The following is a 27,453-nucleotide window of genomic DNA, read 5'->3' as shown; positions in this document are numbered from 1 at the left end:
CTGTTGGTGCTGTAAAACTCGGCCTGGTAGGCCTAAATGCTGTTCGTGAGCCTAAAATCATGTCCAATCCCGATAAAGAATGACCGAGCTGAGCAAAGCCAACTCGTTGGCTATCCGGCCTCTCAACAGAGCGTCAGTGAACTGAGCGAAGCCCGTAGAAAGGCAGGAGGGAAAAAGAGCTCACCATAGAAAAGCTCAAAAAATTTAGGAAGGCGAAGGCGTGGGCGGGAAGAAATCTGTTCAGAGAAAGAGGAATCCGATCGCCGGAGTTCAGAAATCGACCATGGAAATTGAAATCGACGAGAACGAATTCAAAGCCGCCGGGGCTGAGTTGCTGACCGAGGGACGGCACGGAGTGCATATCCATGGTTGGGAGATCGAGTCACGCAAGCGATCCATTCTCAACTCCATCCACCTTCAGCAGTACGTTTTCATATCTCTTTCTGTATATGCTTAAGTTAAGTAATGTGATTAGGGTTGGTACCTACTTTTGATCCTGGGATCGATACTTGAACTCTGCAATGGTACTGCGAAAAGTTAATCTGAAATTGCTGATAAAAAAAGTTAATTTGAAATTAAGCCACACAATAGTACTTGGGGACATTAAAATCATTGTTATTATTTTTTCTTTTATATAAACGCTTGAACAATTTTGATGGACCATAGGCCACAACATTTTGGAATGAACGCATATTGGAAATTCCCTTCCTTCTCGTTCTAGTTTCTCTTTGACGATATGTTATCGCTCAAGCAAGCATGACCAAATTTTGGAATAAACAAACATGAAAAACACAAGTCAGCAATAATATAATTTTTGAGCTCGACTATGATACCGGAAAGGCATCATACGTGAAATATATTGATAACCAAACAACGAGTATCAAATAAGCGGTAATCAATTAGCTTCTATTCATCAAAATTCACGGGGAGTTTTGATTAGGCAATGTTCTTCCTTCATCATAGATTTTTTTTTTTTTTTTTTTTTTCTGTGAAGAACATAGATTTGTGTATGGCCAAGATGAAGCTATTGTAGTCTTCACTGGTACGTGGATATGATCTTCTAAGCTTGAACCTTGAGGTGCAATGTGTCGTATTTCTCATCTATTTCACTAGACTAAGTTTTGTTTTATTTTGTTTTTTGTTTTTTTTGCAGGTGGGAACAAAAGCTTCACACGACCCACTTACCAGAGATGGTTTTTGGAGAGAGTTCTCTAGTTCTTTACCACATGGGTAGCGGTGTTAAGATTCATTTTAATGCATTTGATGCTCTTGCCGGATGGAAGCAGGAAGCTTTACCACCAGTTGAAGTTCCTGCAGCAGCAAAGTGGAAATTCAGAAGGTATAGTGCATATAACTACCTTTTGACCAAAGTTTTGAGTTACTAAAATTTTGCAGTGCTAGAAGCCCAAAAGCTGCAACCATTTAAATGAAGCTTGAAATATATAATAGGATAATGGTTGATACTTGATTCCATTAGGTTAATTTGGAGGGGATGGAGTATCAGGAGCGTAACATGATATTTTCACATCTAATCATTTGAAAAAAAATGTGATCACTTTCTTTGGTTCCCAAGACAGTGATCATTTACTTGTTTTCCATAATCAGGCACATGGCAGCAAGGTGCCAACTGGCTGGTTGGTAAGGTCTCCTGCTGGTTGTAGTGGAGACTTGGGATCGAATCCCGCCTGCACCTGGATTGAGGGCTTCATGGGTTTGGGGGATGAGCTATCCCGTTGAGTAGCCCCTTGGAGAAAAAAATCAGGTACACATCGACTTATTCAAGCCACATTGACCTGAGAAATAGATCCCTGTAACTGCTCCACATGTTACATGTTGCAAATAATATGTAGGAATGCATTTTTAAGATCAAGCTAAGTTTAAGGGGTGATCTTATTGGTTGCCATCAAAACAACTTGGGTACAACTGAGTTTGGATCTTGTAGAGGTATTAGAATATTCTACTCTCAATGCTTGACTGAAGCATTTGGTACTCGAAGAAGTTATTCTGTACCTACATGAATGGTAAGACAAATACTACATAGACCCACCTATGGCCAACAGCCTACTTACCAGTAGGGGAAATCACCTAGTATTATTGGAAGGGTAAATCTGTGATATCAGAAAGGTATGATACTGGAAGAGCTTTGACCAATCAGCACCTTGGAAGGCTGGTGTATCGAGGCAAGCTAACCTAGCAGCACCTTGGAAGGCTATTCACAACACCCTTCCTCAATTCCTCAATTTTATCAGGTATGGAGTTTGTTCTGGCAACTCTATCCTTTTTTGGGAGGATATTTGGGTAGGAGACTCGCCGTTAAAGGATTTGTTCCCTTTGCTTTTTTCTATTTCTTTGTACAAAAAAGAGGTGGTCTCAAAATTTGTCTCACATTTGGAAACACCTTTAGATCCTACTTGGGATTTTGGGTTTCGTAGAGGACTTAGGGATGCTGAAATTGAGTCTCTTTCTATTTTGGTTGGTTGTCTTAATCAGGTTTGTTTGGATCCCTCCAAGCCATATAAGAGGGTTTGGACTCCTAGACCCAATGGAACCTTCACTTGTGCTTCTTTCTTCAAGTCCATCTCTCAACTTTCTACTCACCAACCCTTTTCGTCAAAAGAAATTTGGTGTAGGCCAGTTCCCCCAAAAATTATGGCTTTTTGTTGGGAAGTTTTTCATGGGAAAGTAAACACTTTAGACAACCTACAAAAGAGAAGACATTTTCTCTGTATTTCTCCTAATTGGTGTATCCTCTGTAGAGCTCACGGTGAGGATTGTTACCATCTATTAGTATCTTGTCCCTTTTCTGCAGACCTTTGGGCTTGGCTACTTTCGTTGTTTGGGGGTAGTTGGAGTCTACCAGCAGAAGTTCACATACTCTTCAACCATTCTACCTTTAATTGGTCTACAAAAATAAGGAGAATTATGTGGAGATGTGCTCGTGTTACCTTGACTTGGACTCTTTGGGAAGAAAGGAATCTCAGAATTTTTCAAAATAAGGAAAGGAACAACCAAGATTTGAAAGATTGTGTATTAAATAGGACAATACATTGGCTGAAGACCTTGGAAATCTTTCATCAATTCTCCTTTAATGACATTTGGAGAAATTGGTTAGCAGTAGCAAGGTGTTCATCTCTAAAGGACAAATCAATTATCCGGAGTGGGGGGTGCTTTGAGAAATGAGAAGGGAGAGATTTTGTTGCTCTACTTAGGTCCCTTGGGAATTGGGAATTCCATCAGGGCAGAACTTTTAGCTGCTGTACAAGGGGTCCAATTTGCAAACTAGCTGGGGGTACAACACCTAATAATCGAGGGGGATTCCAAAGTGGTGGTGGGTTGGTTGAAAAATTCTGAAGAGGCTATGTGGCAATACAAGAATGAAATGAAGAAATTTAGTTGGTTGACAAGGAATATGTTGGTCACTGTATAGTGGGTGGGGAGATCAGCAAATACCTTGTCAGATGTGTTAGCTAAGCAAGGGGTAAATAGGGAAGAATTATTTTGGGCTCAGTTGTGATTCTTGTTTTTCTTTCCTAGTTTACTTGTAAGTTTCAAGGAGGGGCTGCAACTCGCGCCTCTCGTTGGGATGATATATGATCTCACTCTAATTTGATTCTGAATCAATAAACTTATTATTATTCATAAAAAAAAGAGCTTTGACCAATCAAAGCCCCCTATGAATTTTGATGAATGCCACCTAATTGGTTATCACTTTTATGATACCGGTTGAGAGGTTATGAGTTTTTCCTGTGTCATAGTTGAACCCTTGTTGGCAAGAAGGATCAAAGGAGTACAAAGGTAGAAGAAAGGATAAAAAACAGCCATTTCATATTCCATAGCTTTTAGCCAGCCAAAGTGAGAGATGACTTCACTAAAAAAATGAGGATTATATGAAATCAAAACACTAAAACCACAAAAAATAAGAGAGGTTCTGTAAGGAAAGCTAAGATTTAGGTTTTGTGATACATGAAACTTTAACTTTATGAGGAGCAATTGAAAATCAGGATTAAATATGTAAAATCACACCAAATAAAGGCAGGTATAAAAAAGAGTCATTTCATCTTCCACACCTTTAGCCAACTAGAGCAAGGATACCTTAATCATGCAACTGAGAAATAGGAAAAGAGAGCCCAAAAAAACTGAACTTAAATACTAGAAAGATTTTACAAGGAAAGAAATGAAAATTTAGGATTTGCAGTACAATAATCTTTTTTTTTTTGAAAGGCAATTATTTAATATATTATATTGTAGTTAAAAGTAGCAAGAGGAGGGAGAGATTCCCTCAATACAGAGCTTAGGTAAATACAACAAAAAAACTACGGAAAACAGCAACAACTAAAGACAGAAGCTATCATCCCAAATGATTTTTTCCCAATGAGCTACAAAATGAGAGAAGTTGAATCCAACAAAGTTGATATTCCATAACATTCTTCCACAGGAGCAAAAGGCATTAGATCTCCAGGCAGAAAATAGGGAACACAGGTCAGGGTGACTCACCCAGGAGATGCCAAATAACTTTAAAAAGTGGATCCAATTTCTCTGAGCATAGTCACGTTGAATTAAAAGATGCTGAACTGATTCTTTACTCGAGCCACACACAAGTTAGTAATGACTGTGCCTTTTGCTCTAATATTATCAATAATGAGAACTTTCCCCTTTATGGCTGCCCAAATAAAAAAGACACCTTGGAGGGAGTTTTGATTTGCCAGATCCAGTTCCAGGGAACAAAACCATCATCATGCCCTGATAGGGTATGGAAAAAAGAGTTGACTGTATACTTAACTGATCTGTCTCCATTCACCACATGCAGTCTTTCAAGTGCACCCAACAGATCCACCAGGTTGTTTCAGTTCCAGTCATTTACATTCCTTCTCAAACATTGACTCCACACCAAGGTTCAAAATTTTGTTACATATAGGGGTGTATCGGGTGTATCATATTGTTTTGGTAGCACCCCACGACCCCAGTATACCTAAATTAAAGGTATAGGCAATTTCAGGGGCTGACCAGGCCTAAGACCAACCCCCTGTAGACTTTAGAAAAAAAAGAAGCATGCGTGCCTTGGAAACACCCGATAGACAAGGTTTGTGTGTACTGATATTTAAAACCTTGATCACACAATCTGATTGCCAACTGTATCAAAACAGTCATAAACCTTGGCCTCTTTATCTTGGGCCATTGCATACGAATTGGGAAAGGCTGAACATAAGGGACTGCTGCCACATTCCAATAAAAGATGCTGTCATTGTTGTCGGGTTTGAAAGAGATGTTGTCAAAGAAACAATTCTTGTTATTTGCAGTATCGTTCCAAACACTATAACCTTAATAAGCTCGTTGTTGACTAGTTTCCCATCCAAGGTTTGATTCACCATGTTTACAACATATTAGCTTCCTCCGTAGTTCATTTTTATTACCAAAATGCCACAACCACTTTGAGAGGACGGCCTTGTTCATTAGATGGAGTGGCCAAATACCCATCCCACCCTTTGCTTTCTGAGCATACACTTCTCCCCAAGCTAGAAGATGGAACACCCTCCCTTCATCTTTTCCTTCCCATAGAAAATCTCCACACAATTTCTCTAGTACTTGCAATACTAAACTGTGGATGCAGAATAAAGATAAATAGTAAATGGGAAGGTTCAATAAGGCACTTTGGTTAAGAGTCACCTTATCACCCTTTTGAAGATACCCTTTCTTCACCCATAGTGATTTTGCTCTTAATTAGCCCCAGGTTGGAAGGCTAAGGTACTTTGAAGGGAGAGAGCCTGTTTTACAACCCAACGCTGCTGCCAATTCATCAACGTTGGGAACATTCCCTATTGGGTCAACTCACTTTTTGCATGCAACTTTAAGGTTGATAATGTAGTCTCCATTCTCTGCCTTCTTAAGCATCCTGCTGAGAGCCTCCACTACAATAATGAATAAGAAAGGGGAGAAGGGATCTCCCTGCCTCAAGCCTCTACCACCATTAAATTAACCTTTGAGGAACTTTTTAACAAGGATAGAAAACATGGCTGAAGATAAGCAATTCCTAATCCATCTTCTTCATTTCACATCAAAACCGATTTTCTGAAGAAGGTAATCCACAAAGCCCTATTGTATGTAATCATAGGCTTTCTCCATGTCTATTTTACCGATTACACCTGGTTCATCCTCTATGATTATTGAACCAATACATTCATTATCTATAAGAGGGCCATCCAGGATTTGCCTACTATCCACAAAGGCTCCTTGAGATGGAGACTTGAGCAGATCCAACACTTTCTAGATCACTTTTTATATGCTTCCTATCAAACTGATAAGTCTGCAACCCTTAATGTCTACTGCTCCTGGCACCTTGTGGATTAAGGAGATAAAAGTTGCATTGGCTTCTGGAGTTAGAGCTGCAATGGAATAGAGTTCCCTCATCACTGCCATGAAATCATCCTTTAGGAACTCCCAGCATCTTCTCTTTTAAAAAGCCAACAAAAAGCCATTGGGATCAGGGGCCTTGTCTGGCCCATGAAAGTGCTCAAAATCCGAAACACCCCTTATTTGGGGTATCCTGTATCCGAGAGCTCTGGATATGATGCTATCCATCCAATACAGGGCATATCCTATCGAAATTTCGAACCTGAGTCTTAAGGGCCCAGAGCACTTCTCCCTCTTCAAAAGGAACTTCCAACCTGACAGTTATCATTTGGGAGAAACACTATCAAAACGAACGTCATCAATCCTCAATCTTATATGGTCATGAGCTGAAAAAAGATTGCTGCAGTGTTTTACAATTGCCTTGGCAATCTGCCAGTCATCCTCCAACAACTGAGCAATAATTCTGAAGGTCATTGCTGGTATACGGGGAGTTTTTAGAAACTCTGAAGGTCATGTTGTTGCTGTTTTTTCAGGTCCAGTTGGAGTAGGGGACTCAGTTTTTGCGGAGTTCCAAGCTGTCTTACAAGGAATACAGATTGCTAGAGAATTAAATTATGACTGTTAGTTGAAGGTGACTCTAAACTGGTAATAGGGTGGTTGAAGAATCCTGAAACTGTAATTTGGAAAGGCAAAGAATATATGAAAAGATTTAAGTGGCTGGTCAGATATATGACAATTTCAGTCAAATGGGAATGGTGTTTGGCTAATGCGATGGCTGATTTTTTTTCGCAAAATCCAGGGGTGGGGTGCATAAGTCTGAATTATTCTGGGCTTAGTTGTAATCTTGTTTCTGGCTGGGGCTGTATCTTTCAGTTCTGCTGGATATACTCTGTAATCATGGGATATTTCTTTCTGTTCTAATAAAATTTCTATCATTTATCAAAAAAGAAATCTGATTAAAGAAATGGTGTTGCACTGACCCCTGTCACTAGCTTTCTTATTGAAGAAGGCTGTGTTCCCTTCCCCTCTTTAAGCCAAATGGCTCTAGATTCCTGTCACCAAACTATCTCCTCCATTCTATCCATCCTGGAGAAACCATCTCTTGCCAAGTCTCTTTCCATCTTTTCTGCCTTTGACAGAGCTGCCGATCCTTCTTTCAGATTAATTTGGATGAGCTGAACGCTTTGGCTGTGGAACCAATTATAATGCCCCACACCAGTGATAAAATACATGGGGCCAACAGTGAGAGGTTGAAAGGTTGTGGTCCCCCGGCCCCATGTATTTTATGACTAGTGTGGAGTGTTATTATTGGTTCTACAGCCTATTGCATTCAGCTAATCCTATCTTCTTTCAGATCAAGTGCTTTTATTTCTTCCAACATCTTAATTCTCCTTTGCTGAACAGGACCTATTTCTTCTGTACTCCAACTCTTAATTTACTTTCTACTCTACATTATTACGATTTTGCTATTTCACTGGATACCAGTCTTACTGATGCTGAATTGTCCCCCCAACCAAAAAAAAGTGACCTTGCCATTGTTCTATTTGTTGATATTTTCCCTTTTCTTTTCTGTATTTTTTATGGGTTTCAAGAACTTCATTCCACTGAAATTTGTTTTTTATTTTTATTTTGTGTGTGTTGTGTGTAAATTGAAACAAACAAATCTGTATATCTGAACTCTTAAACATGAGATTTTTTCTTCTTTCATGGGGCCTAGTGAGTTGTGTACCTATGGAGGGATGCATAATAATATAATCCTAGGGGCCCTAATTGAAATTCTCCTCCCTATTTGCATGTGCTTAGCCAGTATTCCCTCACCTTAAGCAGTTACTAGAGAATATTGCATTACAACAATCCTTTCCTTCTTCTCGATCTCTATCTATTTATCTTATATCTGTTCTACCTTGTCAGACAATGCCAGTCGCTCGTATTCCTATTAGGTCAACAGGTGATTCCATCTCATTTACCTTTATGACAAACTGACAATATATATGCATTATTTGCCCTTCAAATCAGCAAAAGAATCAGTAGCACTATCTGCCTTGTGTGGTTGGCTCTGTATTTTAGTGGTTCATTGAACCCTTTAGACATCTAAATTACCTTAGATGTGTTAAACAACAACAACAACAACAATAGTAAAACTGTAAAAGTCCATATTGTGGAAGCTAGATGGTTGGTATTAACTTAGAGAAGGTGAATGGATCAAGTACTAATATGGCTATCCAATCTCACATATCATTATTGAATTTGCAGCAAACCTATCCAGCAGGTGATACTTGATTATGATTATACATTTACAACTCCATATTGTGGAAGTGAGATGGTTGATGTAAGCCTAGATAAGGTGAGCGGTTCAAATATTTTGTTGTTTGACTAACCTGTTTATTAATATTCTAGATTGGTCTTATCTGGCATGCTTTCATATACCATATTCCTCTTGTTTCTCATGCTCTGATTCTATGTGAAATCTCATGTTGCTCTGAACACTTTTCATGTATCAAATGAACCCTTTTTGAGTCTCAATGTTTAAGCTTCCTACATCCAGGTTGATCTTTAACTGAAAGTTTGATAGAAAGGAATAAAGAATGTTTTATGGTTAATAAGTTTGCTGCCACATGGGCGTATCTCATGATGGGCCTAGTGGGTGCTGCCCAAATCTGGATCTTGCATTTATATTCACACCTAGGCTCAGGCTGGGCTTACAACATTTTAGGCTAGGAATGTCATTTCAATCCACAAGCTCATTTAATCACTACTGCAAATGAGGTTCAGTTTTTAGTTCATTTTTTCTACTCTCAAACTCCAGTCTAACTAGAAGTGCTAACTAAATATTGTAAGAAGAATTCCTTAACAGGAATCTCCTTGCCACTTTCCTGTACCTACCCATCACTTCCTTTGAAATGACATGGGAAACCTTCATTTGCTTGTTACTTACAGCCATACAAACAACTCTACTGAAGTCAACGCAACAAAGCCTTATTTCCAACAACATGCAATGTGGTCGGTTCATGAATCTTGTTTCACCTTTGCGCTCTATCAAATGTTATATCCTCTGTTAAATTGTGAGTCCTATAATTTTTCACAAAACATAAAAGGAATATATGTGCACACATGAAAAGAAAAGAAAAAAAAACTAGTAGACTTGTCCAAAAAACTCTACCAGTGTAAGCATGTCTTACACCACTGGTCCCAAGCCCAGAAAAGGAAGATTGTGTCAAGTTGGCAGGTGGCACTAAAAATTGGGCCAAATTCTCATGGTAATGGATCCTGATTTGATTTACCAAAAAACTAACAATAAGCAAAATTGGTAACCCAACCAGTTGAATTGCAATAATCCTTACCTGAGAGATATGTCAAGTCATCATTTTATGCTTCTAGACCTAGAAATTACCTTTGGAATTATATTTGCATCAATGTTATCATGCCCCAGGTCTTTTTTTGGATCAATAACGGAATCGGTATCATTAATTAAGAAGAAAATTAGTACGATTGAAGAGAAAGAAGGGGGAAGGGATAAACTCTCTCAGCCCCTCCCCAAATAAAAAATATTACAACACAGCCCAAAACAAGCTATTCCTTCCCACCCCTTGTACATACCTGTAAGGACTCCATATGGCCAGATTTTGAAACATTGATTTATTTGTATAATGGGACTAAGAAATAGTCCTAGCTAGTGCTTAATTAAAAACTAGTCTGGATTCATACTGGAGGATGCCCAAACAACTGTATAGCCAGCTTGGCCCATTTACACTCCTATAATGATGATCCTATACATGCCAAGAGTCAGCCTGATCCATCATTCATCCATTGGGTTTTAGCCTTTCTCTTTTTATGGATGTCATGAGCTATGGCATGGTCTGTGGATCCATGGTTTGAAAGCATGGAGGATTAGTGCCCTTGAATTTGAGGTTCTTTTTGTTTTGTTTTTTCGCCGGGGGGGGGGGGAATCAAATCCAAAATCTGGACATCACCAACCAGGCTGATTTTTGGTATGAAGAATCATCCAGAGGCATTCAACTGCTGGGCCTAGAGACATGCCGGATGGCAAGGAAACCACACAAGCATGGGAACAAACCTCTTCCTGTGAAACAAGTAAAATTATGCATGCATTATATCATCATCATCATCATCATCGCCTTATCCCAACTATATAGGATTAGCTACATGAATCCTGTTTCACCATTCCATTCTGTTTAATGCCATAGCCATTGTTAAATTATTGGTGCTTAATTAATTTCTTACTACTTCTACCCATGTGCTTTTTTGGTTGACACCTTGCCCTTCTAGCCTCTTGAATTTGTAACAAATCACTTGTTATGGGTTTCCCTTGATGGTCTTTGAGAGAATTTGAGAGAAAAAAATGAATTGATTGTATTGTCTTGGAAGGAGCATATACACAGCTTTATATAGAATTACAGAGCTAACTTACATGGCGATAAAATAGGAAACTAACTTTTCCTAGAAAACTAATTTCTATATCAGTGGGATTCTCCAATTAATATCCCATGATTCTAGGAAACTAACTTATGTATGTTTCCTAAACTGATGGACCTAAATTATGGAGAATCAATCATAGAGTCAATCTTCTACTTTCCAACACTCCCCCTCAAGCTGGTGAATATGCATCTTTCATTCCCAGCTTGGAGATAAGTCCTTGGAATCCTACACTACAAAGCCCTTTTGTCAGCACATCTGCTAGTTGACCATTTGTTGAGACGTATGGAGTGCAAATTAATCCACTATCTAGCTTTTCCTTTATGAAATGCCTATCTATCTCAATGTGCTTTGTCCTGTCATGTTGGACGGGATTGTGAGCAATGTTAATAGCTGACTTGTTGTTGCAGAATAATCTCACTGGACCTCCCCATCTGATCTCTAGGTCTTCCAAAATTATCTTGAGCCATAGTAATTCACATACTCCCTGAGCCATTGCCTTGAATTCTGCCTCCGCACTTGATCTAGCTACCACATTTTGCTTTTTACTCCTCCATGTCACAAGATTTCCTCCAAGGAATTTATAGTAATCTGTAGTGGACCGCCTATCCACGGGAGAGCTTGCATAATTTGCATCAGTGTATGCCTCTAGGGCTAATCCAGTATTTCTTTTAAACAAGATTCCTTTGCCAGGATTAGCCTTTAGATAATGTAGTATCCTATAGACTGCCTGTAGGTGAACCTCTTTCGTGTTGTGCATAAACTAACTAACCATACTCACGGCATATACTATGTCTGGCCTTGTGTGGGCAAGATATATAAGTTTTCCTACTAATCTTTGGTACATTTCCCTATTCACGGCTGGATCTTCATTTGCTTCTCTCAATTTGTGATTTGGCTCAATCGGTGTGGAGGATGGTTTGCATGCTAACTTTTCTGTCTCTCTTAAAAGATCTGTTACATATTTCTGTTGTGAGATAAAGATGCCTTCTCTAGAATGAGCTACTTCAATCCCTAGAAAATACTTAAATCTCCCAAGTTCTTTTGTTTCGAATTCTCTGACTACGCATCTTGTTAAGGCTTCCTTCTCCTTTTCATCATTTATTGTCACAATTATGTCATTGACATATACCAGAAGAGCCGTGACTCCCCCTACATCCGAATGCTTTATAAAGAGTGTATGATCTCCCTGACTTTCGATGGCAAGCATAACTTAAGTAAATCTTCCAAACCACGCCCTAGGTGATTGCTTAAGACCATATAGTGCTTTCTTCAACCTACAAACTTTATTTCCTTTTGAAGCTCGAAGGAATATCCATGTATATCTCCTCCTCTAAATTACCGTGAAGAAAAACATTCTTTACATCAAATTGCTCCAAGTACCAGTTGAAGTTAGCTACTAGTGACAACAAAATTCTTACCGTATTCATCTTAGCCACTGGAGCGAATGTCTCCTGATAGTCAACACCATAGGTTTGTGTATATCCCTTTGCCACGAGTCTTGCCTTGTATCTTTCTAGAGAGCCATTTGACTTGTACTTGTTGTGAAAACCCACTTGCAGCCCACGAGTTTCTTTCTTGGTGGTAGGTCAACAATTTCCCATGTTTGATTCTTATCTAGAGCCTGCATCTCTTCTCTCATAGCATCTTTCCATTTCTCGTCAGATAATGCCTCAGATAAAGTATTAGGAATATGAATAGTGTTTAGACTAACTAGGAAGCTCCTATGTGATGGTGAGAATTTTTTAAAGGACACAAAATTTGCTAAGGGATATAAGGATGTTTAGTGCATTCTCTTGTACCTTTTCTAAGGGCAATAGGAAGATCTTGGTCAGATGCTAATTCAGAAGAAGTTTCTGTAACTGTATTTACCTCATTCTCAGGAATAGTAGTTGAATCTTGAACCTGCACGAGATTAGGATCCTGGTCTCTCCTTCTTGAATATATGCAATCTCATAGAGTCACAAAGTTCATCATTCTCTGTCATGGGTCTGTTATGAATGGGTGAAGAAGTTGGTTGGGTTTGAGGTGGTTCGATAGGTGCAGATATGGATTGAACTGGTATAGATGCTGAGTTTGGGTGTTGAGAAACTGTAGGTAGACCAAGCGGGAACAAATCTCTGTCCTTATCTTCAATGAATGACAAGGACTCCCCCTGAAGATAAGGTTGAGTGAAATATGGTGTTTTTTCTTCAAAAGTGACATCAATAGAGACATAATTTTTTGGTAGGTGGGTGGTAACACTTATAACCCTTTTGGGTGGACGAATAACCCACATAAATACACTTGACGACTCTTGGATCTAACTTCCCTCTATTATGGCTATGGACACGGACAAAGGTAGTGCATCCAAAGATTCTTGGGGTGAGATTATTTGTTGTACGTAGATCGGGATAAAATTGAGAAAGTGTTTCCATTGGTGTTTTAAATCCCAACACCCTCGAAGGTAATCGATTTATAATGTATGCGGCTGTAAGCAAAGCTTCCCCCCAATAGGTTTTTGGAACATGCTGGTGGAAAAGTAAGGCTCGGGTTGTAGCTAGTAGATGACCATTCTTCCTTTCTGCTACTCCGTTTTGTCGTGGAGTATTAATGCAGGAGGATTCTTGGATAATCCCTTCTTTTTGAAAATATGGGTATAAAGTTTGGTTGAAATAATCCAGTGCATTATCCGATCTAAATCTTTTGATTTTGACCCCAAACTGATTTTGAATCATGTTATGGAAATTTGGGAGTACACTACTTACATCTTATTTAGATTTAAGAAGAAAGATCCAAGAGACCCTAGTGCAATCATCAATAAAAGAGACGAACCATCGTGAGCCAGACACATTCGGAACTGTGGAGGGTCCCCATATATCACTATGGATCAAAAAGAATGGGACTGAACTTCTCTTGTTATTGATTGAAAAGGGCACACGCTTGTGTTTTGCAAATTCACACACATCACAATGAAAGTATTCAACACTCAATCCTTTAAACAAGGAGGGAAACATAGTTTTCAGAATTCCAAAAGATGGATGTCCTAGTCTAAAGTGATGAAGCCAAATGGTGTCTTTGTTGGATGATGAAAGGAATGACAGAGATAACTTATCCTGGACAATATTTGATTTGCATGATTCTTCAAGATAGTAGAGTCCATTCTTCTCCTTAGCAAGTCCAATCCTCTTCCCCGAATCCTGGTCCTGAAATATACAGTAAGAAGGATAGAAAAGCACACTACAGTTCATGTCATGGGTGAGTTTTTGGATGGATACCAGGTTAGTGGACAATTTGGGAACATGGGGGGCATTTTTTAGTGTAAATGATGGATTAATATGGATATCCCCAAGGCCAGCTATGGTAGTAAGGGAACTGTTTGCAATGGCTATTTTTCGATTGCTTGGGCAGGGGGTATAAGTGCTAAAATGTAGTGAGGAGTGAGTCATGTGATCTGTGGCTCCTGAGTCAATAACCCATAAATCCCTAATAGGTTCATATGAGACATTTAGTCTGTGAGGAATAGAAAACTTACCTGAGGTTGCAAGAGAACCTGCACCACTAGATTTCTCCAATGATCCCAGAAGCCCCCTTAACTTTTCGATCTCCTCCTTATTGAACTTGGTCTTGTTTGGAGGCTTTTCTTGGCTCGGCTGATTCATGGTGAAGTTAGCTTGGTTTCGACTCTTCTGTTGTCCTCCTTGGTAGCCCCATTCCCTGTTCTATGGTTTACCATTCAGCTTCCAACACTTCTCTTTGGTGTGCCTTGTTTTCTTGCAATAGGTACACCAAAGAGACTCCTTGTTGTCCCATGTAGAGGACAAATCTATCTTCATTCCTTCTAGTATTTTCGGTTGTTCCATCCTTGTAGCCATGGCTGAACCTTATAGTACTTGGGGTTCAATCATAACCCCCCTACGGCTTTCTTCAGCACGAATCAGAGAAATAGTCTCATTTAGAGATGGTACCTCTTCTTTGCCAAGAATCTGGACCCTAACTTGATCAAATTCTGCGTTGAGTCCTGCAAGAAAGTCATAAGCGCGATATTTTTCGATAAAACTCTTTAGGATTGCTGCATCCACTGCACATTTAGTCTCAATGCACCGATAATGATCGAGTTCTTGCCACAGGTTCTGCAGTAAATTTGCGTACTCGATAACTGTCTTGCTGCCTTGTTTAGTCGCTCCAGTCTTGACTTTAATTTCGTACACTTGTGCTGCATCACGTGCCTTTGAATATGTTTGTCGGACAACATCCCAAATCTCTTTAGCCGTAGATAAAAACATACACGTGTCGCTGATTTCAGGGTTCATTGAATTCCATAACCATGACTTGATCATGGAGTCAGCTTCGTCCCATGCATCAAATCTTGGATCTCCTTCCTTTGGTCCCATCCCTAAGAGATGGCTAAGCTTTCTTTTTCCCTTTAAATATGTTTGAACAAACTGAGACCACTTCAAATAAATTTTCCCGTTCAACCTATATGCTGCCTGAATGTTTTGTAGGTCGCCAGATGCTTGATGGGAGGAGACTTCTTCCGATTGTATAGTGGTATTTGATACAGTGGCTTCTGACATATTGGGCGGGCTTCAAGAAAGAGAGAAAAACAGACAATGAAGGTCTGAGAAATTTAGTAAGGGTTGGCGATGAAGGCCTAAAGAATCTTTCAGCCAATGTCCAAAAAAAGGTAACTGTAATGCTCCGCCAAATTGAAGAGTGGATTGAAACCTCTCAAAATCAAAACTGATCCAAATCCAAACCAAAGGGATTCAGTAAATCTGCTCTGGGCAACACCAGATCTAAGATTTCAGACTGATCCGATGTCTCTACAAAGAGATCCAAGAAAAAGGATGAATCCGATGGCGCAGCAGTCCAGAAGAAGAAAAAAATGTAGAGTTCAGATCTGTAGCCGATCTCAAAGAAGAATCAAGGACACTCAAGAACCTCCCAAATACTGTTAGAGAGTTCTTGAACCAGCAGCAGCAGAGATGACCGAAGAGATACTATTTGTAGATTAGGTCGTGACCAGCTCTGATACCATGAGAGAATTTGAGAGAAAAAATGAATTGATTGTATTGTCTTGGAAGGAGAATGTACACAGCTTTATATAGAATTACAGAGCTAACTTACAGGGCGATAAAATAGGAAACTAACTTTTCCTAGAAAACTAATTTCTATATCAGTAGGATTCTCCAATTAATATCCCATGATTCTAGGATATCCCTTGATTATAGGAAACTAACTTATGTATGTTTCCTAAACTGATGGACCTAAAATTATGGAGAATCAATCAGAGAGTCAATCTTCTACTTTCTGACAGTCTTCTATGCACATGACGACACCATCTTAGCCTACTTTCTCTTATTTTATCACCTGTTGGAGCTACTGCCAAGTCATATTTGATCCTATCCTTAGTTTTTCCACTCATCCATCATAGCACACACATTTCATCCACACTCATTTTCTGGACATGTTTCTTGACGGACCAACGCTTTGCTCCATACAACATAGCTGGTCTTGCAACTATTCTATAAAATTTTCCTTTTAATCTAAGTGATATTTGCCTATATATAATTATACATGATACATAATGTTTCATGCACACTATTACCTTGTTATTGATATTATTATTTTGTTATATTTTCTTTTACAACCAGTGCCAAATAGGGGCAATCCAAGAGGAGGGGAGTTGTTGCTTGCATTGGGAGGATTGTGATGAGCAAATTGATTTGGTTGCCCTGGCATCAAAAGAGACTATTCTCTTCTATGATGAGGTGTGCACTCAAATACAACAGGGACTAAATAAACATAAGTCATCTGACTCATCTCTTTATTTTTCACTGCCCTGTACTTATGTTGATGCCACTAATTTAAGTATTTGTTTTGATTTGACAGGTGATCTTATATGAAGATGAATTGGCTGATAATGGGGTGTCACTCTTAACTGTGAAAGTGGTAACTTCTGAAGTTTTGATCCTCTCTATGACTGAAATCTGATTTTTTTCCCCTGCCAAATATTCATATGATAGGCATCACTATTACCTCTTATTTTGTGATCTTTGTAGAGAGTCATGCCAAGTTCTTGGTTTCTACTGCTGCGTTTCTGGGTGAGTAAGTCTTTGTTTTTTGAGATGAAAAATGGATTGTTTGAGAAATAAGTAAAGATAAGCTGTGGATCTCCTGCTTCTTGCACTTGTGTGAGTCCTTTGGTTTTCCTTGTATTGATGTTGAATCAATTCACTTTGACAGCTTAGAGTTGATGGGGTACTTGTGAGATTAAGGGACACTCGGATGTATTGTACTTTTGGGAGCGGGGCTACTCCCAGCATTCTTCGAGAGTGTTGCTGGAGAGAAGCCACCTTTCAAGATCTATCTGCCGTAAGTTTATGAATGAACTGTCACCATCTTTTTCAGGAATATTTATATGTACTGGACTCTTTTAATGAAATGTTGCAGGCTTACCACCTGTCTGTCATCACTGTATTTGGACTTTGTGATTTGTCAAATTGAAGAGAAGCTTGACTTTTTTTAATTTATCTTTTGGGTAGGGGTCATTACTTGGTGTAATGGTAAAACCTATGCGGGTTATTCGTCCCAAAAAAAATTGGGTTCAAGTCTGAGAGTAGTCACTTTGTGTAGAAAATGCCAGGTTAGGATTGTATCCATCATATCCCTCCCAAGGTCCCAGATAGCTTGGACCAACATTAGATAATGACCCTTTTTATCTTTTGGGTGGAATTGGGTTTGGGTCCCACCTAGAAGTATGGTTGCTTTACATATGTTAGATTGATCTGGTCAGTTTGATGCTAGAGATACAAGTCCTTTACAAATCTTTCCCCCTTGCTTTACTTTGCAGAGAGAATAACATTATCTTTTGAATTCATGGCTTCAAATGTCAAAATTTGTCAGATATGTCAGTTGACATTATCTTGGTTTTGAGGCCTACCATCCAAGGTTCAAAATATCGATACACCCTGATACACTAGCAAGGGTGTATCAATGCATCAAACCCTTGCTTTTATTTTTTTTTAGTTTTTGTTTTCAAAATTTCATAGTAGGGGTTATTTTTATATTCTTTAATTAATAAAAAAAAGGATTTCTCAAAACTCCCTTAAAACAGGTGTATTGTTAGTCAAAGATATGATACGAATATCAAAATTTTGAACCTTTCTACCATCATAAACTTTAAGGCAAATTATAAAATTTAAAAGTGCCAGTCAAATATTGCTATATTTCAGTTGAAGTTGATAATTTTAGCTGACATAAACACATTTTATTTTAGAAATACAATATGTTGAACCAAAATGTCAATACTACATGTCAGTGAGCATGATATACTAGTATTACGTGCACATGATATAAACTTTTCAAAAATATTTATTTAATCCATACATTTAAATTATTTGCACAACATTATATAAATATGCTTTATTAAAATTAATATTTCATTAAACATGAAAAGAGTGGAAGTAAAGGTGATCATATAATATATTATGTATATTCTTTTCATTATTTTCTCATTATAACACCATCTGCCATTATTTTTTATTAGACAAATAATCATTTACTTCTTAAGTTGGTATAGTATTATTGATTCACATTATTGTTGTCAAATATGTCCTTAGTTGGATTTTAATATGGAAGTATGAATTTGACTTTAAAAAATATAGGGAAATCAAATAGCGTAACTTTTGTCTGTTTAAATTATATTCCTTTTTCTATATGTTAGTTTATATTGACATTATAATTAAGTGTGCATTTATGCTTATTTGGTCATTTGTTAAAATATCATTGGATATTTTTGAAAATTTTACAATGTTTTCAACATATCTATAATTTTGGCATTGTTTCCATAAATCAGTCCTCTAAAACTGATATAATCTTGATTAAAATCAGAGAGAAAAGTAGAGGACAACAGTACAAAGGAAAAAGATGGAGAAAAGAAGAGGAAGAAGAAGAGTTTGATAATCTCCTCTCTCCCCTCTCTAATCCTTTTGTTAATCTTCATTCATTAAGCTAATTACAAGTATGCCCTTAAGTGGGCGGCTAGCTAAGCAGGAACCTAAAGAAAGCTTATAAAAAAGAAATAACAGGCCCATTAACAAACAAATAAATAACACACTACAAGAATAAAAGAATAAATACTAGGGCCCATTCGGCCTAGTCTTTCTACACTCCCCCTCAAGCTGAGCATAGATGTCAATCATGCCCAGCTTGCTTATATAGTGTGTCAGCTTCCTTCTTGGAACTCCCTTGGTCAAAACATCAACCAACTGTTCTTCTGAGGCAATAAATGGCAAGAAAACTTTTCCTGAGGAAATTCTTTCCTGTATAAAATGTCTATCAACCTCAATGTGCTTAGTTCTGTCATAAAGAGATCGTAGACATAGTAATTTGACACACCATGTGCCATTGCCCTGTATTCTGCTTTAGCAGAGGGTTTGGCAACTACAGACTGTTTCTTACTCCTCCATGAAACAATGTTCCTTGTTGTCAAAGCACAATATCCTGAGGTGGATCTCCTACCATCAATACATCCAACCTAATCGGCATCAGTGTATGCCTCTAGCTTCATGTGTCCATGTTTGGCAAGAGTACCTTTTGAGTAACACAAAACTCTTTTTGCAATAGCTAAATGTGTATCTCTGGGAGAATGCATAAATTGACTAATAGCACTCATTGCATAGGAAATATGCGGCCAAGTCATGCAGAGATATAACAACTTCCCAAGTAATCTCTGAAACACTCCCCTATTAGATAAAAGTTCACCATCAATAGTAGAAAGCTTATGATTGGGATACATAGGGGTAGAGGCTGGTTTAGCACCAAGTGTACTAGTCTCTGCAAGAAGGTCAAGAACATACTTGCGTTGAGAAATGAAGATACCATCATTAGATCTAGCCACTTTAATTCCTAAGAAATACCTGAGATCTCCTAAATCCTTGATCATAAATTATGAGTTAAGAAACTTTTTGAGTTTATTGACTTGTGTGTCATTACCCGTGACCACAATGTTATTAACATAAACAATCAGAAAAGTCACCAAAGAGTTAATTCTTTTCAAAAATAAGGTATGGTCAGATTGAGTTTGTGTATAACCAAATGAGACAAGAGCAGCCCTGAATCTCTCAAACTAGGCCCGAGAGGACTGTTTGAGACCATAAATGGATTGCTGTAGTTTACACACCTTCCCTTGCATTTCCTTTCTATACACTTCCAGAGGCAAAGATATATAGACCTCTTCATGTAGATCTTCATTCAAGAAGGCATTTTTAACATTAAATTGGTGGAGAGGCCAATCAAAAGTAGCAGCTAGGGACAACAAAACCCAGATCGAGGTCATCTTGGCCACAGGAGCAAAAGTCTCAAGATAGTCGATACCGTACATTTGAGTGTAGCCTTTGGCAACCAATCTGGCCTTAAACCTCTCAATAAAACCATCGGAATGATATTTAATGGTAAATACCCATTTACAACCCACTGGTACCTTCCCTTCTAGCAAATCCACCAAGTATGGTTCTTATTGCAAAGCATCCAATTCAACCATCATAGCATCCCTCCATTTAGGTTTAGATAGGGCTTCTAGTATAGACTCGAGTATCGCATGGGAAGAAATAGAAGCAAGAAAAGAGTAATAGCTAGGGGATAGAAGGCTATAGGACAGGTGTTAGAGATACAATGGGTTGTACACTTCCGCTTGCCTTTGCAAAAAGCAATAGGAAGATCAAGGTCTGGGAAGGAAGTAGATGGGTCAGAGGAAGGCTGACCTGTTACCACAATAATGATGGGAGGAGCAAGAGGTTCTTTTGCAGGAGTGGAAACAACTTGCCCATACCTGAATCAGTGTCTTTGGTACCACCTTTGGAGAACAGGATGTGAGGGAATTATAGGAGGATGAGGTGGAGGAGTAGGGATACTTGAGGTAGTCACAGTGGGAGAAGAGGACAAGTCAGCAGATGACTCAAAAGGAACAGGAAGAGGAACTGCTGGAGACATAGCAAAGGGCTCCTTAGATTGCTCCCCCTCAGGAGGAATACTAAAGAAAGGAGTAGACTCAGCAAATGTGACATCCCGAGAAACAAAGTGGGTGCTACTGATCGGATCAAAACAACAATATCCCTTTTGTGTGGAGGCATATCATAGAAAAACACATTTATGTGCCTTAGGTTCAAATTTATGCCTTTGATGACTATGAACATGTACATAGCAGGTGCACCCAAAAACACGGAGAGGAAGAGAGAAGAGACCCTCATCCGGAAAGAGAAGGCAAGGGGGTTTTGAAGCCCAGAACCTAGGAAGGCATACAGTTAATAAAAAATGTAACAATAAGGACAAAATCTCCCCAAAATTTAATAGGAACATGGGATGCAAAAAAAGGAGGGATCTAGCAACCTCAACCACATGGCGGTTCTTCCTTTCTTCCACTCCATTATGCTGTGGAGTGTAGGAACACGAATTTTGATGAATAACCGCAAAAGTTTCAAGATAGGATGAGAGGTTCTTCTCAAGATACACCTTAGCATTATCAGAACGGAATATTTTGATCCAGGTGTGGAACTGGGTAAGGATAAGTTCATGAAATTTTTGCACAATAGTCGATATTTCATCCCAAGATCTCATGAGATAAATCCAAGTGTAACGAGAATAATCATCAATAAAATGATAAAGTACTTGTAACTCCCCATAGTAGGCAAATGATATGGCTCCCACACATCAGAATGAACAATATGTAAAGGAGAAATGGATCTTTTATTGCTTACTGAATAAGACTGTCTACAATGCTTTGCAAGTTCACAAGACTCACAATGAAGACTCGATAAAGACACTCCCTTAAACATATTGGGAAACAAATGACTCAAAGCAAAGAAGGACAAATGACCAAACTGAAAATGATATAGCATGACTCTATCAACAGACTCTGACAAAACTGACTCCAAGGCTACTCCATGAGGTGGTCCAAGACTCCTATCAGGTGTATCCAACAAGTATATTCCATTCACCTCATGACCATTCTCAATCATACTCTAAGATTTCAGGTCCTGAAAAACACAATGAGTAGGAAAGAAGGTTAAGCTATAGTTCATGGATTTAGTTAAGTTGCTAACAGATAAAAGATTTGTAATAAGTTTGGGGACATGAAGAACAGAGGATAAAACAAGGGTGTCAGAGGTCTTAATATCCCCATTGCCAGAGATGGGAGTAAGAGACCCATTAGCAAGAGATATTTTCTCGTTACCAGAGAGAAGGTGATATGAACAAAAAAGGTTAGACAAGCTGGTCCATATGGTTTGATGCACCAAAATCAATGATCCAAGGGATTTTATGATTACTTGAAACAGAAGCATGGTTTGAAGAAGCACGAATACCTGAATGAGCAAAAGCGGATGATGATGATGTGTTGCCTGAAGAGTGGGATGTAGAGACAACGACTTCCAAGTGATTTAACAACCTTCCATACTTTTCAAATTCTGTCTTCATTACTGCCAACTGTTCCATGGTTGACTTTTCTTCACTCTCCTTATTCCCTCCTTTGGGTACTGTGGCAACATTAGCAATCTTAGGCTTTCCTGTCTATCCAGTCTTCTTAAAATTGTTGTTATTCTTTAAGCTGTCTGGTTGAAGATCTAGATGAAGCTTCTAGCAAGTGTCTTTAGTATGCCTCAGTGTTTTAAAACGCGGAGGCGTGGCGCAAGGCATTCCACTACCTAGAGGCGTGAGGTGTAGTTCAGAACGCAGGAGGTGTAAGCCTCTCGAGCACAGGGAGGCGTAAGCCTCAAGTATGTATTTTTTTATAATTATAGTGGGTATACTAATAAAAAAAATAGAATAGAAAATTGAAAATAGAATAAAAAAATAAGACCACATTAGTGGGTATACTAATAAAAAAATAGAAGAAGAAGAAGAAGAAGAAGAAAGGAAAAGAAGAAAAAATACCAAATTGCATGAACTCGAAGTTGAAGGTCGAAACTTGAAACTAAGTGAGTCTTGTACTTCGCAGTTCGCAGTTCGCACATACACAGTTCAGAGTCTTCAGACTTTAGACTTCTCTTTCGAGCCCTAATATTTGGGTTAGAACATAATCGAAAAAGGGATATTTTCCCCTCTTTTACACTTAAAAGTTGATTGTATACAATGGGGACCATGATATAACCCGTGGCCCCACCAATTAGAACATAAAAACTTAAAAACAATTAATCTGTAAATGTTTAAAAATGCCACATGTGGGAGGCGTAAGCCTCAAAGGTCTGATCGCTTCTAACATGCGCCTCCGGGCGTTTTGGGGGCGCCTCGCTTGGAGGTATGCCTCTAGGCGTACGCCTCCCACGCCTTTTAAAACATTGGTATGGTTTCTTGCAGTATTCACATATCAGCTCTTTCTTCTCAGTTGGACCCTTCGACTTTATTCCAGCATGTGCAAAGTGTTCTATAGGTGGAATCTGTAACTGAACCTGCTGCCTGCTCTCTTCACTTCTTACCATAGCATACGCCTGGGAAGAGTTACTTCATCCATAGCCAAAATATTCTGCTTAATAATGTCAAACGCAGGGTTGAGTCTTGTAAGAAACTCAAACACCTTGTTTCGTTCCACCAATTTCCTAAAAGTCTGCATCTTTTCCTAAAACTCAAACACCTTGTTTCTCCCCTTGTGTCAGATTTTTCACTTCACTTTTCAGCTTATAGTCTCTTGCCACATTCAACTTCTGTGAATAGGTTTCTGTAACACTATCCTAGATCTCCTCGGCCGAAGACATCCAAAGATAATGTTGACTTATATGGGGCTGCATAGAGTTGACCAACCATCCTATAACCTTATAGTTCTCTCGCATCCATTTCTCAAATGTAGGGTTTGTCTCTTCGGGTTTCACCTTACTGCCTATGAGATACCCTAATTTACCTCTATTGCAGACATAAATCCATATAGACTGTGCCCAGGCTAGGTAATTGGTTCCATCTAACTTAATTGTAGTCACACCAGTCAAAACAGAATCTACCGAGCCTGGCCCGGATACCAAAATCTGCTTGAACTCACTTTTGTATTGCTCCATTGATCAAATGAAAATAAAAAACTAGAATTTTAGTCTTTATAAACTTACTTGAAGTTAAAACAATACCTAGATGTTTGAGAACTAGGGTTTCACTGTGCCTAGCTGTCGGGGAGAAAGAGAGAAGTTGCAGCTGTTCCTACCAGAGCTTCCCAATCTCTTCCGGGACTGAACCACACTCTTTAGTCAAAAGACACCTCCCAAGCACTGAGTGCCACACCAAAAGCTTCTCCTTTACTTGTAACTTCGAAACTCTCTAATTGGCTAGGGTTTTGGGCAAAAAAGATATAGTTCACTTCTTGGCAGTTTTCATCCAGACTTCAACTCTCCAAACCCTCTACCAACTAGGCAAAAAATCCTCTGAACTATAGAGAACATATCTCTCCATACACTCTCCTAATCGAAGGGTGTATAGGAAAAGAGAGAAGGAAAACAGGGAAGAAAGAAACCTGCTCTGATACCAAGAAGTGAATCAGTCCTCTAAAACTGATATAATCTTGATTAAAATCAAAGAGAAAAGTAGAGGACAGCAGTACAAAGGAAGAAGATGGAGAAAAGAAGAGGAGGAAGAAGAAGAGTTCGATAATCTCCTCTCTTCCCTCTCTAATCCTTTTGTTAATCTCCATTCATTAAGCTAATTACAAGTATGCCCTTAAGTGGTCGGCCAGCTAAGCAAGGACTTAAAGAAAGCTTATAAAAAAGAAATAACAGGCCCATTAACAAACAAATAAATAACACACTACAAGAATAAAAGAATAGATACTAGGGCCCATTCGGCCCATTCTCTCTACAGATATTTCCAATTTGTTTCCCGTTTTTTGGTGACTGATATTTTCCATTGACACTGACATTTTAAACCTTGCTTGGGTTCTTGTTTTGAACTCAAGCTTGAGGGCCTAGTGGGGAATTAAGAACAGGTTTGAGCAGTGTTGAAACAAAACCTATTGAGAAAAGCTGGATCATGGATCTAGCAAAACCTTGATCAGCTTGGGCTATTAGGTCTTTTAGAAATGCCCAAATTGATTTTTAAGGTGTCTTTCAGGCCTTGGAGATAAAAGGTTTCAATGAGGTAGAGATAAGTCTTATTATAAAAAAGATTTTAGGGTAAATTACTACTACGGGTCAATGACAAATACCCCCTGACTGTTAAGTCAGATGACATAACATGTTAAATTACCAAATTACCTACCCAAACTTTTCTTATTTTATTTTTTTGGCCATTTTCTCTTAAACCCTAATTAACCAAAAGTACCTCCATTTTCTCCAAACGAAACCATCTAAACTAACAAGAATCATTTCATTGGCATATAAAATAAAGTTTTTTTTTTTTTTTTTAATTCTCAATTCATTTCACTCACATGAGTGCCTTTCTTCATCTTAAAATATAAAAGTTATCCACTCCTTTCTCCAATAATTCAAGAAAAACCAAAGGAAACCATAAATTTATATCTATTAGAAAGAAACCTCTACCATTTCATTTTAGTATTGAATCCAGCCAGAATTTTGCAAGGACCTATTGGAGCAACCAAGAGGGCTTCAGTGTTATATATATAATATATATATTGATCAATAACAGTGAAATTTTATTAATGATATATAAAATCGGAATTACAAGGGAGGGATCTAAAATGTCTTAACTCCCAGCTACCCAAGAAACATCCTGACCATGCAGTAATTACAAAACAGCCCAAAATAAAGTGTCTCTGTTTACCCCTTGCCTAGTTAGACCATCAGCCAATGCATTTGCACTTCTCTTTATCCATGTACAGTGAATTTCCATGTCCTTGGTTAGCCACTTCCTCTTTTCATTGCTGTATTTCCAAATCATAGGACTGTCCTCTTTTAGCCAATTCACCAGAGTTTCAGAATCACCTTCCATAAGCACCTTTTTTATATTCATTTCCTTGACCCTTTGTATCCCTTCAATAGCTCATAAAATCTCAGCCCTCAACGAGTCTCCCACCCCAATCGGCCCAGAGTACATGGCTAACAAGTTCCCTGTTTCATCCCTTGTCACTCCCCCTATTCTGGAAGGCCCTGGGTTGCCTATGCTGCTGCTATCAAAATTCAGTTTGATAAACCCATGAGGTGGAGTCGTCCAGCAAGCATTTAAAATCTTTCTACTTAAAGCCTGAATCTGCAATCTCCTTCCAATTCCTTAACAACTCATCAACTGAGAACACTTTGAACAATTCCAATGTTCTCAACCAATGTACCATCCTAATGTGGATGATCTCCATGATTTCTTCCACACTTCTCTCTTTATTTGAGAACATCCTTGAGTTCCTCTCCTCCCAGTGTCCAATAAACTGCAGCTCTACCACACCTCCACATGATCTTAAGCCCTGTTAGTTGGCCAATTAGGCATGAAGGTAAATAAGCTTCAGTCTTATATTTAGAAAACTAATTGAATCATAAAGCATTCAAATAAATAAGAAAAAGGTAGTTTGGGGATTTAAAAAATTTTAAACAGCTGAATGAGATTCTTTTTGAAGTTTACTGTGAAAGTTCCGGGGGGGGGGGGGTTGTCGCAAGCGATAGTTCAGGGGATCTTTGTTGCAAATGAAAGTTCAGGGGATATTTGTCACTGATGGCATAGCACAGGGGCTCTTTGTGATTCACCCAAGATTTTATTATTGTCCCATTCAGGTCCTTCATTGACAGATCAGCTGAATCATCCAATAGTATGTAACAAGGACAAGGATAAAAATTGTCTGGTTCAGTGACTTTAATAAAATCTGAATGGTGACATATATGTGTTGAAGACATCAGAAACTGTCCTCTGTATTGACACGAGACAATAACCAATTTAAATTTTAGAAAATGGATTATCCTTGTTTAATGGCTTGAAAGCACTCTCTTCGTCAGTAACAAGTTATACATCTGTTAAGTTTTGCCTGTTATGTTACATACATGGTTTGAACTTTCAAATTCATTTACCCGTACTTGTAAGTCATAAATGAGAAATGAAACATGGTGATCTTTTTATTTATCCCGAGTCTTCATTTTGTAATTATTCTTCACTGAGACTTTTCTTCTAATTAACCATTATGTATTGCATCTTGATAATTGGTGCAGAAAGGATTTCCTTCTGATTCTGCTGCATATGGTGATCCCAGTCTCATCAGTCAGAGGCTTCCCATCGTCAAGCATAAAACCCAAAAGCTGAAAATCCCTAGTGATATGCAAGTATTCTCAGTTGGTACTTAAGGACGATAGGGTCCATGCTTTGTCTTCATACAAGAGAAGCTCAAAATTGTCCTTGTATGTAATTGTAGATGCACGAAACCTCTGGTTAAATTTGACTTTTGTTGACTAAGGTTCATATTTGTCCCTTTATTCCTGGTTCATAACTTATAAGGATTTTATAAGAACAAAATTATGGAAAGGCAGGAAAGCATGCATCCCTAATAGAAGAATACAAAAAAAAAAAAAAAAAAAAAGAAATACTGAGGCACTAAGCCACTAAGTCATCCCACAGAAACCAGACTCCATGGAAACTGACCCAACTTGTTGGTTAAAGATTTGACTAGCTAATTGATCAACCTATGAAAAAAATGAAAATGACGATGATAATGGGTCAGGTCCAAGGTTTGGGTTTGAAAGTGTAAACTAAAAAACATAGAAAATGTGTTGGGTTTGCCTCTCT

At 38.5% G+C, this 27,453-nt stretch overlaps 1 protein-coding gene across 1 annotated transcript; it reads left to right on the top strand.

The window, feature by feature from the left end:
- On the top strand, positions 1-27,192 carry LOC148877310 (TIP41-like protein). The gene is made up of 8 exons (XM_088984812.1): positions 1-423; positions 1,154-1,339; positions 8,602-8,692; positions 16,419-16,535; positions 16,657-16,716; positions 16,827-16,868; positions 17,011-17,139; positions 26,883-27,192. The coding sequence occupies exons 1-8, from the start codon at positions 284-286 to the stop codon at positions 27,012-27,014; spliced, it is 897 nt and encodes a 298-aa protein (XP_088840938.1). The 5' UTR covers positions 1-283; the 3' UTR covers positions 27,015-27,192.
- Positions 27,193-27,453: the final 261 nt, after the last annotated feature.

The sequence above is a fragment of the Nelumbo lutea genome, chromosome 1 (assembly GCF_056320005.1).
Source record: "Nelumbo lutea isolate HS-2025 chromosome 1, American lotus-T2T, whole genome shotgun sequence".
NCBI lineage: Eukaryota > Viridiplantae > Streptophyta > Magnoliopsida > Proteales > Nelumbonaceae > Nelumbo > Nelumbo lutea.
Note: the sequence above shows the minus strand (reverse complement) of the source record. Positions and strands in the feature narration are given on the sequence as shown.